The sequence below is a fragment of the Hippocampus bargibanti genome, linkage group LG01, assembly GCF_051943395.1.
Source record: "Hippocampus bargibanti isolate YZ-2025 linkage group LG01, ASM5194339v1, whole genome shotgun sequence".
Taxonomy (NCBI): Eukaryota; Metazoa; Chordata; class Actinopteri; order Syngnathiformes; family Syngnathidae; genus Hippocampus; species Hippocampus bargibanti.
The window spans coordinates 32,124,602-32,136,644 of NC_142734.1; the positions used below are offsets into that span (position 1 = coordinate 32,124,602).

Sequence of the window (12,043 nt, forward strand, 5' to 3'; positions counted from 1 at the left end):
GTGATTGTGGGTCATGGTCACCATTTTATCATATACTGTACCCCCAGTTCGTGACGTCACGCCAAGACGTCTTGCATTGCTCGAGAATCAAAACAATAGCTTCAGATTCTGAGAATATGCTTTCTTGTTCCAATTCCAGTTATGAATATGATTCAAATAGTTCTGAAGAGGAAAGCACCCATGTTTGCAATCGATTAAAGACTATTCCGTGCCATTTTGAGGCAACATTAAGGGGAAATGTCTCACCGAAAAAGAGGCACAAAATGGCGACCTCCTCTGGCCACCTCCGTTTCCACAGGCTGATAAAGTCCTTATATGGAGCTTGGACACCCTCTTTGGCCGCTTTTGGGTGCAACACGAGGTCCCCAGACCAAACAAGCACAGCAAAATACATTGACGTGATGGAAGGACCGCTGCAATGCGTCATTTTTTCGGTCAGGGGCGTTCCTTTAGTGACGTCACGTTCGGACTCGTCACCAACTCAAAAACAAGACTTCCTGAATATTCAGCGCGAGTCATTAAACATACATTCCATACAAAATATAGCACTGAAGAAACTTACAATTTAATTCACCTTACGAACAACCGTTCGTAAATTGGGGAGCGTCTGTATGTAAATACAGTGATACCTCGGCTTACGAACGCTTTCGCTAATGAAATTTTTGCTTTACAAACATTAAATTTGTGGGAATATAATCTTGGCATACAAACTAGTTTTCGGCGGATGAACCAAACCACACAGCGCCACGGTGCTGGCGCACTAGTTTTCCACACACACCCTTTGTTTGAGTGCAGATGTGGTTTGTTATCGTGTGGAGCACTTTTGCTATTATGGGATCGAAAAATACCCCACATTAGAAGACAAGATTAAAACCCTCAATTTCAAATTTTCTGATTCACACAAAAACATGGAAGCAATGTTTTGAAAATATGCATTCGCTGCAGAGCTCGATTGCTCATTGCGTGCTCCAAATTGCTGCCCATACCCTATCCCCTGCCTCCACGGTAAATTGCTCGCAGCACTTAAGTGCATGCCAATCGTCAGGCACCGCAGAAAAAGGTGAGATCCCCCTTAATCCGTTTGACATGATTCCAACTCACTGCATTTTTTATCGCACTCACTTGAGAACTTAATGGCAGCAATGACTAAAAATGAAGACTGATGTTATTCATTGACACTTGCATATCTCCATCTACAGTCTCCGGGGGTCAGGGGGCATTTTATTGGAGGACAGGGACTATAAAGCGCCATGAGCAAATTACAAGTAGCATCCACGCAACTGAGAATGTTGTTTAAATGCAGACGTGTCCTCTGGGAAATTTGAAAAGCGGGAGACCATTCACTTGAAAAAGAAATGCTGGTTTATGGAGGGGGAAAGATTTGGACAATGAAAGATTTGGACAATGAAAATGAGTCTCACCAGCGTAATGGCATACCCAATACAATGGAAGTCGGGGAAATGTAAACACACAGAAAAGAGGTCATGTCAATCAGGAAAAGTGCGGGGGTTGGCGGGGGGGGGAGTTGTGGTGCCGTGAATTTGCCCCTTCCTCTTGTAATTTATTTTACATACTTAACACACTTATGCGACTCAGACCATCAACGCAATTCAGATACAGTACCTCACAAAGCAAACTCATGAAAATAAATAAATAAGGAAGACTATAGACCACTGTCCTCAGGCAGTAGACAAGGGACACCCAAAATATGTGACCAGCGAATGGAAGGGTGCACATAGATGAAATATACTCTGGCTCACAAACATACATAGAGAAAAATTTTAGTGTTGCATGCCTGTTTTTGGAATGTAGGAGGAAACCAGAGTACCCAGAGAAAACCCGCTTGGGCATAGAAAGAACATTCAAATTCCACACAGAACTTTTCATCTCTGTGAAGCACAGTGAAACCGACTTGCTAACCACTGGACCCACCAGACCGCCCTACAAATTCATTCAAAGTCAAAAACAAAAACGTCACATGTTAAAAAGTATTCACACCCATTGCACAATACTTTGGCAATCAAGTCTTTGTTCGTGCCACAAACTTGGCCCGAACAAATTTTAAAAACTCACAGAAAATCCTCTGAGACTGATCATTCATCCTTAGATAATATTCATAATTTTCACCTGCATTTGTCCTACTTGTTGAAAGGCTTTCTAGTTCAGACAACTCACGCTGCTGTAAAAGTCAGCGTTGTCCCCATGTAACGTCCAAACTGTCCGTGGCATACATCCCATATCATACCCTGATGGGAAAATTGGCTCCAATCCACATTCATCCACCCAACTTGATGTCTGCAGTGTCAGCCTGTGAGCGTTTGATTCATGTGCGGGGGTGGATATGTGTATACAAGAAGAATATAAAACAGTCACATTTTAAAACAAACAGAGACTCGCAATACCTTCTTTTTTTAATCAAACATATTTTCCTAGCTCTGAACAACAACACAAGATACATACTAATCCATGGTGTACCATGGTCCTCCACATTCTAACCACCCGCAAATCTGTAGCCACGGTGTTTGACAGCAGGTGACCTAAGTCACGCATGACTCCATAATGCCATTTTTCAATGCGTGCAAGGACGTGTCCTTTTGAATTGCCCGCCTTCACCGAAACCGGTCCTGATTGAGGGTGGCATTTTACTGGCACAACCAGAGCTGCCATCGCATCAGGCAACGTTACTCAAAACCCGACGAGACAGGCCCAGACGCCGCGTATCGTCTGTGATCCTCATTGCGCTGATTAGCACATGTGTTAGGAGTCAGAGAAAATAGGGGAGGATGTTCTTCCCCAGGTATATGACTGAATCCTGATCCAGATACAGGAAAGCGTATCAGAGGTTAACCATTTCTCTTAAACAGTTGTACCGTCATTATCTGCCCCGCAAATGATCAAATCCTGAAATCTGTTTCATGTAGCAAGACACAAAATGTCACACAAAACACAAAATCCTTCCAAAAAAAATGAATAACATAAAAAAGTACTACAGTAATACCTCCGCATACAAACGCTTCAGCTCACGAACTTTTCGCCTCACAAACATTAAATTTGCGAGCATATAGTCTCGGCTGATGAACTAGTTTTCGGCGGATGAACACCAAACCACACGGTCGAAGAGCACCACGGTGGCTGGTGGACTAGTTTTTGACACCCCAAAATTTTTCAATGTAATTTTCTCGAACTCCATTGAGTTAAGAGTTGCCAAATCAAAAAGGTACAGTTAGATGGAAATACTATCAGAATGTTTCATCTCCTCATTTTACATACACGACAAAAACTACTTTTGAAATAATCAGGCAAGAATAATGACTATAATTGTGGTTTACATACGACAGATTGAAATTTTGGTTTGGACTTAAGCAAGCATCATGGAACTTGACATGCTTGATTTGATTTTGCGGGCCGACTAAAATGATGTGGTGGGCCAGATTTGGCCCACATGCCTCGACTTTGACGCCTGTGATTTAAAGGACGACGAATGAACTTAGAAATAACAAAATCAGGAAATCAAGTTCCCCACCCTTTGAAAGTTCAACATTTCCATCAACACAACTAAAATTGGGCACAATAAAGTGGAGATCGACCATACTATATGGTTTCTAGCAAGAAAGTAAACACATATTTCTCATAAAGTGGTCAGCAAGTGTAGAGCACGTGTAATTTATTCGTGAAATGAGATTAGGTTTTAAATAAAAAAACACAGCAATCGCAAACAAAACTAAAAATATCAAAGTCTATTTTGGAAGTCGAAGTTAACCACCACACATGCTCTTTAACTCATGTACGAACGACTCACCTGGCTACAATGTATAATACTTCTGATTTCTGATAAGCGAATACAAGCTCAAAGGTATGTAAAGTTATGCAAAGAAATGTTTGTACCTGGCTTCCAGGGAAGATCGGTGCGAAGGTGCAGCAAATGGTCCCACGTAGCCCACAGGTATCAAAATGGTCATGACATGTTCCCAGGGTGCAGGTGCCCATTTCATGAAAACATCAGCATCCAACAGTTGCCAGCAACATCCAGACGATCCAGCTGCCCTCCGATTTCCTCTTCACTCGCTCTCATCTCTCCACATTTCTCTCTCTCCCTTTCTGTCTGTGGCGCGCCTGTGCGTAAAACTGATGCAAGCGTCAAATGCGATCAAGCTGCACCTTCCGCCTTCCTCAGGTGACGATTCAAACTCTGCGGTACACATTCATCATCAAAGATAGGAAGAAACGTTTGAATGTTTCCATTTCGTTCGCCTCCAAACACAAAAGCAGGTAACTCACCTGAGAAGCTGGTTAAAATAATGTGTGGGCGGCTGCTGCCCCCGTGCGGACAAAGTAGGCGCTGAAGTCACTTATGCACTTGCAACGAGTCTGTTACTGAAGATTTAAAGGACAACCGACGGAATTTTTTTTGTTTCCAAACTGACATCAGAAAAACGTTTTATCGCATCTAAAATACCCAAAAAACGCAGGCTGATATTTTTAATCAAACGCAAAACACCAATAGAAATGACTTCAAGTTGCCCAAAACTGCCTCTAATGAGCTCAAGACTGGGGAGATTCAGAAAGTCCTGCCCCCTTGTTAGTGACGTCATGCCCACCCACGAACTGCCTTGCTCCAGAATCAAAACAATGTCTTCAGAAAGTTCAGATTTGGAGATGCTTTCTTGTTACTCATCCAATTATGAATATGATTGAAATAGTTCTGAAGAGGAAAGCATAAGTTGTTTGCGATCGATTAAAGAAGTCCTTCCGTATCAATTCGAGCCGTATGCAAGCGACGAAACCGGTGAAGGACACAACATATGAAGCATATATGAAGCACAGTGAATTAGCAATATAGCATCAACTTCAGTGATGCTATATGTTTATTTGGTGACTTGAGCGCCAATTTAACACCAGTTGATCACAGAGACAGAAAACAGGCATAAAAGAATCATACAAAAAATGTTGATTGAAGAAGCAGTCAACTAGATATTTAATAAAATGATGTGGAATGTGTGAAATGATTTTTTTACAGCAGGTACTCAAAGTATTTTACCGTGTTGACTCATTCACTAACTGATGACGCAGCATCAGTAAAAAAATGGGTTTGGTGTCTTTTTCTAGGAACTTTAAAATGGTTGTTATAGCTGGAGGAGACCACCAACCACTCTACCACTGAGCCATGCTGCTCCCTAAAACTTTGGATGTAATATGGAAAATTGATCAGAATTTTGTTAGGCAACCATGATAGCTAAAAAAAAAAAATAAATTTCAACAGATATTTGTGGAGTAATATGCAATTATTTCATTAAAAAAAGAAACCAGTATCTTCAAGATGACAGAAAATGTTCATTGGAGTGGAACAATCCCAATTTTCATAAGCATCAAATTGTACACCTCCAAATATGGCAAATGGCAGACCATGCAAACGTTTATGAAAACGAGCCCCTGAAAAAAAAGCCCATAAATGTTCCACATCAAAGTTTTTTTTTAATTGATTTAAGTTTGTCTCTCAGAACTCTAATAAATTAACTGCAAATAGAACAATATCCCTGATAGAGGTATAAAATATATTTGTGGACACCTATAACATCAAAAAGCCCACTTAAATGTTACATGATCAAATGTGCAGTCGGGTTAAATGGTTTAAACCATTCTAAATCTTGCTCAACCTCAAAAGGCGCTCCAGTGCTTTTAACATTACACAGGAAATAGTAATGTGCAACCCAAGAGTGCATCATGCATTGACAAAAAAACATCACACAGTGGAGAGTGGGAGTGCAAAGCTTTTCATGTTTGCACAGAAATGGGCCTAAAAATCTCATCATAGGATAATTCTGCCTTCCAGATCTAAATAGAGGCAAAGCACTGGCTAAACATGCTTTTGACCTCATTTGACCCCAGTTATTGAAGGACCACCACAAAGACAAATAAAAAAGGTGATGTTTGAGTACCGTATTCTCCCATTTTACTGTGCAACTAAAAACATTTAATTTTCTCAAAAGGTGGATCAATATTCCCGATTTCTTGGGCATAGTATTTAAAATGTGCTTTGTTACAACTGCAGTGGTTGTCAAAACACCATATAAATAAAAGTTGTATTGTGTTGTAACCTATTTAGCGTGGCTCAATCTGGTTGATGCATTTGGCCACCGCAGCCACGATTGTACCTTCAATTTTAGACGCCTTATATCATAACTGTTTTAAAATAAACCATCCACTGAAGGTGCACCTTACAGTAACTCCAAAGCCCATTATTGTGCAGAAAATACGGTACTTATTACCTAGCATGGAGCTTCTGCTCTATGTCTCATCTCATTTTCCGTACCGCTTATTCCTCATTAGTGTGGCGAGGGTTGCTGGAGCCTATCTCAGCTGTCTTCGGGCACGAGGCGGGGGACACCCTGAATTGGTTGCCAGCTTATCGCAGGGCACACAAAGACATACAACACTCACTCTCACATTCACACTTAGGGAGGTTTTGGCAATTCTGGAAAATATTTTCTTCTAATTATGAGGGAAAAGCCGAACGGAAAAGAAGAATACTTTCTTCTAATTATTACAGATATTGACAACATCTCCAACAGATGATAGTACCCTGAGATGGAGTTCCTCAAGACCAAGCGTTGAGAGAGAGAAGACCATCAGCAGTTCTCTAGTTTGAGCCTTGCTGGATATTCTTCTCATAGTTCTCCCGGCAGATATGGACACGGCGGGTAAAGTAGTCGGGCTCAGAAATAGCTTTGAGGAGATCGGTTTGGATTAAGGCGATGTCATAAAGTTCTGAGATGGAGGCCGTGCGAGTGTCCGAGCCGCCGGGTTCGATGAAAACCTGGACCGGACACAGAGTCATGTTGGTTTCTTCTCATTTTTCAACACAAGTGCATCTGAAGCAACTTTGCATGCACATTGTGGCTGAAATAATCACGCAGTTGGTAAAATTCTGAATATCGTCTTGCTCTGCTGAGCGACCAATTTTAGAATGCCTCAAAGCAAAAACCCCAGAGCAACAATTTGTAAATTATTCATGGCAGAAAATGATAACCCCGTTGTTATAGTCTTCGCATGCATAACATGAGCCTGCAGTGAAAAGGGGGCCAATGTGACTGGTTTTAATTAAGTTAAATAATAAATTCAGTCCCGCTTCCCTCTAGACTTAATTATTCTTTTAAAAAAGGACGGGGGGTAGTGGGACGATATTTTGTCAAAATACTTTAGAAACTAATTGTGGTTTTGGTTGAAATATTAAAAAACAATAGAGGCTTCACTTTTTCCAAAAAATGTCATGTCAACCAGGAATAAACTAAAAAAGGTACATAAATGTAACAACTCCACAAGATGTGTGAAATGAGCACCCTCACATTCAAAGCAGTAAGATTGAGCACAACGTTATTATTTTATTTTGTTACCAATGTATGCCAAATTGTAATGACATGACCAAAAAATTGAGCAAAAATTTCAATGAGGTATTTTTTTATTCACCTCATTTGGAATCAAATAAAATACACAATGCAACGCTCAGTGAAGCAAGTCGTTGCTGACTAGAACGTGACACAAAGGCCTTCATGAATTAGGGTTCGATAAATGTTATCACGTAATTGCCAGTGTCCAACTTTCTTCGAATGAACCAACTCGCCCGCCCGCCACCGAGTCAGCGGTTTACTCCAGAAGAGCTGTGTCAGGGAGTTACAGTGCTGTTGTTCTTGCTAAATGAGACTTGACATCTCCCCCCAAAAATAAATAAATTAGAAAAATAAATTTAAAAAATGCCTCAATTAAAATTAATGAGGCAAAGAGCAAGGCTGGGGTGAGATTACTGCATGCCGCTCATCATTAGAAATGAGTGGTCGAATGAGATGAAATATGTGTGTGTAGGGGGGATTAGGGGGCTGAAGAAATGGAACGACCATATTTGTGTCCTACCTTGGGATGCACCACGGTATCCTCCTCGTTCTGTCGTATGTTGTCGTCGATGAAGATGTGCTGAACATGCTTATCAAAGGGATCCAGCCACATCGGCTTCCCACCGTGGATGGAGAACTTTTTGCTCACCCACCTTGGATTAATTGATTTTTTTTTTTTTAAGCAGATAGGGGTACATTTCAGAAGGCTTGAAGTCACACTCAACCACAGGTGGGTAATTAGCGGTACCATTCGTAGTCATCCTGGAAGCCTCCGAGCCCGTTTGCGCTGCTCAAGAATTGGTAGAGGCCTCTCTCGCCATCGCGGGTCGACAGTCGATCTGCGTCTCTGCTCAGAAGAACCCCTTTGGAGCTGCAGCGGATCTTGCCTGCCATCTTATTCACGCTTAGCTGAGCAGGAGAGAGAGGTCCCGTTAGGATGTTACTCTTACAAGTTGCACACAAAAAAAAAAACAGCACGGCAACTGGGAGAAAGGTGTGCTTTCAGTCCGTGACATGTTTATTTTTTTTTTTCCAAGGAACATTTCAACTCAAATCGTGCATTGAGCCACTTCAGTATTCAACCAACAGGTACTACATGTGGATTGGAAATATGGTCTGTATTTTTACATCCCTTAAACAATATGAAAATTTAGATAATATTAAATCTTAGCACTGTACCCACAAGATGAAAATCCTCAGTACACAATGCAACAAACACGGTGTAGGTGACAGCCTAGTGGAAAACTGTATCACACTGATGTGCAGTCGCTTCTTCTCCCAGTTCCCTTGATTTAGTCAGTGCAATGTCACAGCAGCAGTGTTCTCATGTCAGATCAATGCAGGCTTTGAGAAAAGGTTTGCCAAGCACCATCACAGTCTTCCTTCCATACTCTCTGTGGAAGATGTTTAGCATGTATTTTTTTATGTTTTCCCACATAAAGCATACCCTGACAGCCTTGCATTAAAAAATAAATAAATACATAAATGAAACCATAAATACATTAAACAAATAAATAAATACATGGACAATGGATAAATGGATACATAAATAGATACATAAATAAACCAATAAATAAATAGATAAAAAATGAATGAATGAATGAATGAATGAATGTCAGGTGACTGTCAAGTGTGAATGAATGTCAGGTGACTGTCAAGCGTGAACTTCATTCATGGACACAGCAGCCCTATTGTGTTGTGCAAAAGGACCAGGGTGAAACTCTATACAATCACACCCAGAATATTTCCCAGGAGCAGCAGATAAACAGCTTCAAAGTGGTGATTGCGAGAAGTGATTTAGTTTCCCATAAAAGACAGCTTTAGTAGATTACGGGGTAAGATATTGAAAACGCACGGCAGTGAGTCTGCAAATGCAGAGTGACAAGTCTAATCGGTGGGGGAGACGATGCCCAGATTGAGTGTGACTTCATCTCACCTTCAAATCAGGGAGATCTGGAAACAAGGGATGAGCGCCCTGCGTCAGTACTTTGGATACGGCACTGAGCAGACGAGGGAGGTCGCTTCCAAAAGTACGAAAATGGATGGCAAACTCTGTCCCTTGCTGCGTTAGGTCTTTGAGCAACTGGAAAAAGGAAGGAAGGATCCAGTGGTACAGTCGTCCGTCCTCTGCTTTGATTGACAGCTCGCGGTCTCCCTGTAGGGAGGCCAGTTCATCAAAACATATCATCTAAAGATCCTTTTGGAGGTAAAAACTAACGAAATAAATAAAATATCAGTTTGAAGTCTGACTTCACAATTGCAAATATATATTTTAAAGATAATTATAAAAATTATAGTAATAATATTTCTCTATTATTATATTATATTATATTATATTATATTATATTATATTATATTTAATAATGCGGTCCGGTAGTCGTGTGGTTAGCTCGCTGGATTTACAGTGCAGAGGTTGTGAGTTCAAGACCTGGTCCGGCCTTCCTGTGTGGAGTTTGCATGTTCTGCCCGGGCCCACGTGGGTTTTCTCTGGGTACTCCGGTTTCCTCCCACATTCCAAAAACATGCATGGCAGGCTTATTGAAGAATAGTGAAGAAGAAGAAGAAGAAGAACAGTGTTTGTGTGTGAGAGGATGCACACCTTTACACCTTCAGGCCAGCGAAGCAGATTCAGGTGTTCCTCCAGAATCCCACGAAAGCGTCGACCCGCAGCAGAGGTGAATCCGGGAGTTGAGCCAAACTGAGAGTAGTAGTTGATGGCATCATCACGTGGCGTAAGCAGAGAGGGGGAGTCACTCAACCATTCCCACTTTCCTGCCAATGCAGAGACAGTTGATAATAATAATAATAATAATAATAATAATAATAATAATAAGAAGAAGAAGAAGAAGAAGAAGAAGAAGAAGAAGAAGAAGAAGAAGAAGAAGAAGAAGAAGAAGAAGAAGAAGAAGAAGACATTTCAATTATCAGTGCCTTTCAAAACTCTCAAGGACACTTTTTAGTCAGTTCACACAACAAAGGCAAGATATTTCCTGTTCAAACTGAATCACTTTTAACAACATTCAATAAATATTTAGGAACTGAGGACACTAATCATGGAAGCTCTCTGAGTGGAATTATTTCTCAGTGTACAGCTTCAGCTGTTTGGGCAGCATTATGTGATAACCCTTGCTTGCTGTATTTTACGCTTCAGAATGCATCACAAGTTTTCAATGGGAGACCAGTCTATGTGCATTCTTTTGGACAAAGCCCCACTGTTGTAACACGTGTAAAATGTAGTCTGGTATTGTCTTAATGGAATAAGCAGGGGCACCCATGACAAAGACATTGCTTGTCTGGCAACATGGGTTCCTCCAAAACCTGAATTTACCCTTGAGCATTAATTGCGCCTTCACATGTGTGTACATTATGACATTGGCAAAAATATAGCCCCATACCATCACAAATGCTGGGTTTTGACTTTTGAGTCCAAAACCGTCCGGATGATTCTTTTCCTCTTTTGCCAAGAAGACACAATAAAGTTGATCAGTTGAACATTAAATAGCCCATTTTTGTCATGCATTCAAAACCATGATACAATGAGTGATACACAATTTGTGGGTGATAGGACGGAAATTGGCATAGAATTCACATCGACTAAAATATATAGTGGGGAAAAGAAAACCGTCACAAACTCTTTTAAAACACGGAAAAATCTCAAATGTGTGATTTCATTTGTTTTTCAATACAAATATTGATGTGTTTGGATAATTCAAAACTCTCAGAGAAGTAGATGGGAAATGTCAAATTCGTCTGTATCCACATTGCGGACAATCTGGTACAGTTGTCCGTAGTGTTGAACTAAACGGTCCCAAATTTCACACTGAGCAATTCGAACTGTGAGTAAACTGAGGCAATACGATTACATCATTGTGTTGAGTTTTTCGTTGGCGGTGTGTCGTTTTGTTTCACTTTAGCGGTAAAATATGCTCCTCGGCTCACCTCGGTTGGGTAAACTCTTGCGGACCTGTCATTCGACATATCTGACATTACACAAAATGTGTAAGTAAAACAAAACGTAAATGACAAGTGATCAAATCAAGGATCTCTGCATCACACGACTCAGTACAACCGAAACTGTCGTTTTTTGTTTCTCTTTTAAATGGTTTGAGAAAGTCGTTTTACCTTTCGTCATTTTGCCCCAGGTTACAGTCGACAGGAAATAATCCAGGGCAGCCACTGTCCCCTGGGACCTTATTGCGTCTGATACCAAAATGGTGTTGTTCAGGTCCACATGCAAAATTATTTTTTTCTGCTGATGACTCGTCGCAATACACACCGGTGGGCCGTCATTGGTCCCGTGCGCAGGTTCGGAGAGACGCCGGTAATTCGTCTCGTCGTTTTCTTCAGATTGATAACTGTTGTCTCCACTGATGTCGGCCATCAGTGAAACGGTGCCTGTCGTCGTTAGTTTGAAGATGCTTTATGTGGTTAAACTGCCTGAATTGAAACTGCTGGTTCGTTACTTCCTTCCTAAACCGCGTGAAACTCTTCTTCACTGGATTTTTAATATGCGGGTGACTTCAGCGCCACCCTGTGGTGCATGAACGCAGTGCCAAGTGCCAGTTGTAATGACGTCACATAATATCGGCTGTTGTCGAAGGGTCGAAAACATACACATGATAAAGGGTTTCTTATATATTTGAGAAGGTCCTAAGGTG

The 12,043-nt window shown here is 41.1% G+C and overlaps 2 protein-coding genes across 3 annotated transcripts in view; both read right to left on the reverse strand.

Moving 5' to 3' along the window:
- Nucleotides 1-4,252, reverse strand: part of klhdc8b (kelch domain containing 8B) — a 51,455-nt gene extending 47,203 nt beyond the window's left edge. For both annotated transcript variants that reach the window (XM_089003893.1, XM_089003811.1), the window contains exon 1: nucleotides 3,886-4,252. The gene's annotated coding sequence lies outside the window, so the exon portion shown is untranslated. The remainder of the gene's footprint in view (nucleotides 1-3,885) is intronic.
- Nucleotides 4,253-5,210: 958 nt separating this feature from the next.
- Nucleotides 5,211-11,864, reverse strand: LOC148903928 (uncharacterized). The gene is made up of 6 exons (XM_089011260.1): nucleotides 11,508-11,864; nucleotides 9,985-10,157; nucleotides 9,322-9,540; nucleotides 8,134-8,294; nucleotides 7,906-8,038; nucleotides 5,211-6,814 (listed from the first exon to the last, which is right to left on the reverse strand). Exons 1-6 carry the CDS (start codon nucleotides 11,764-11,766, stop codon nucleotides 6,638-6,640), a joined length of 1,122 nt encoding a protein of 373 aa, XP_088867386.1. The 5' UTR covers nucleotides 11,767-11,864; the 3' UTR covers nucleotides 5,211-6,637.
- Nucleotides 11,865-12,043: the final 179 nt, after the last annotated feature.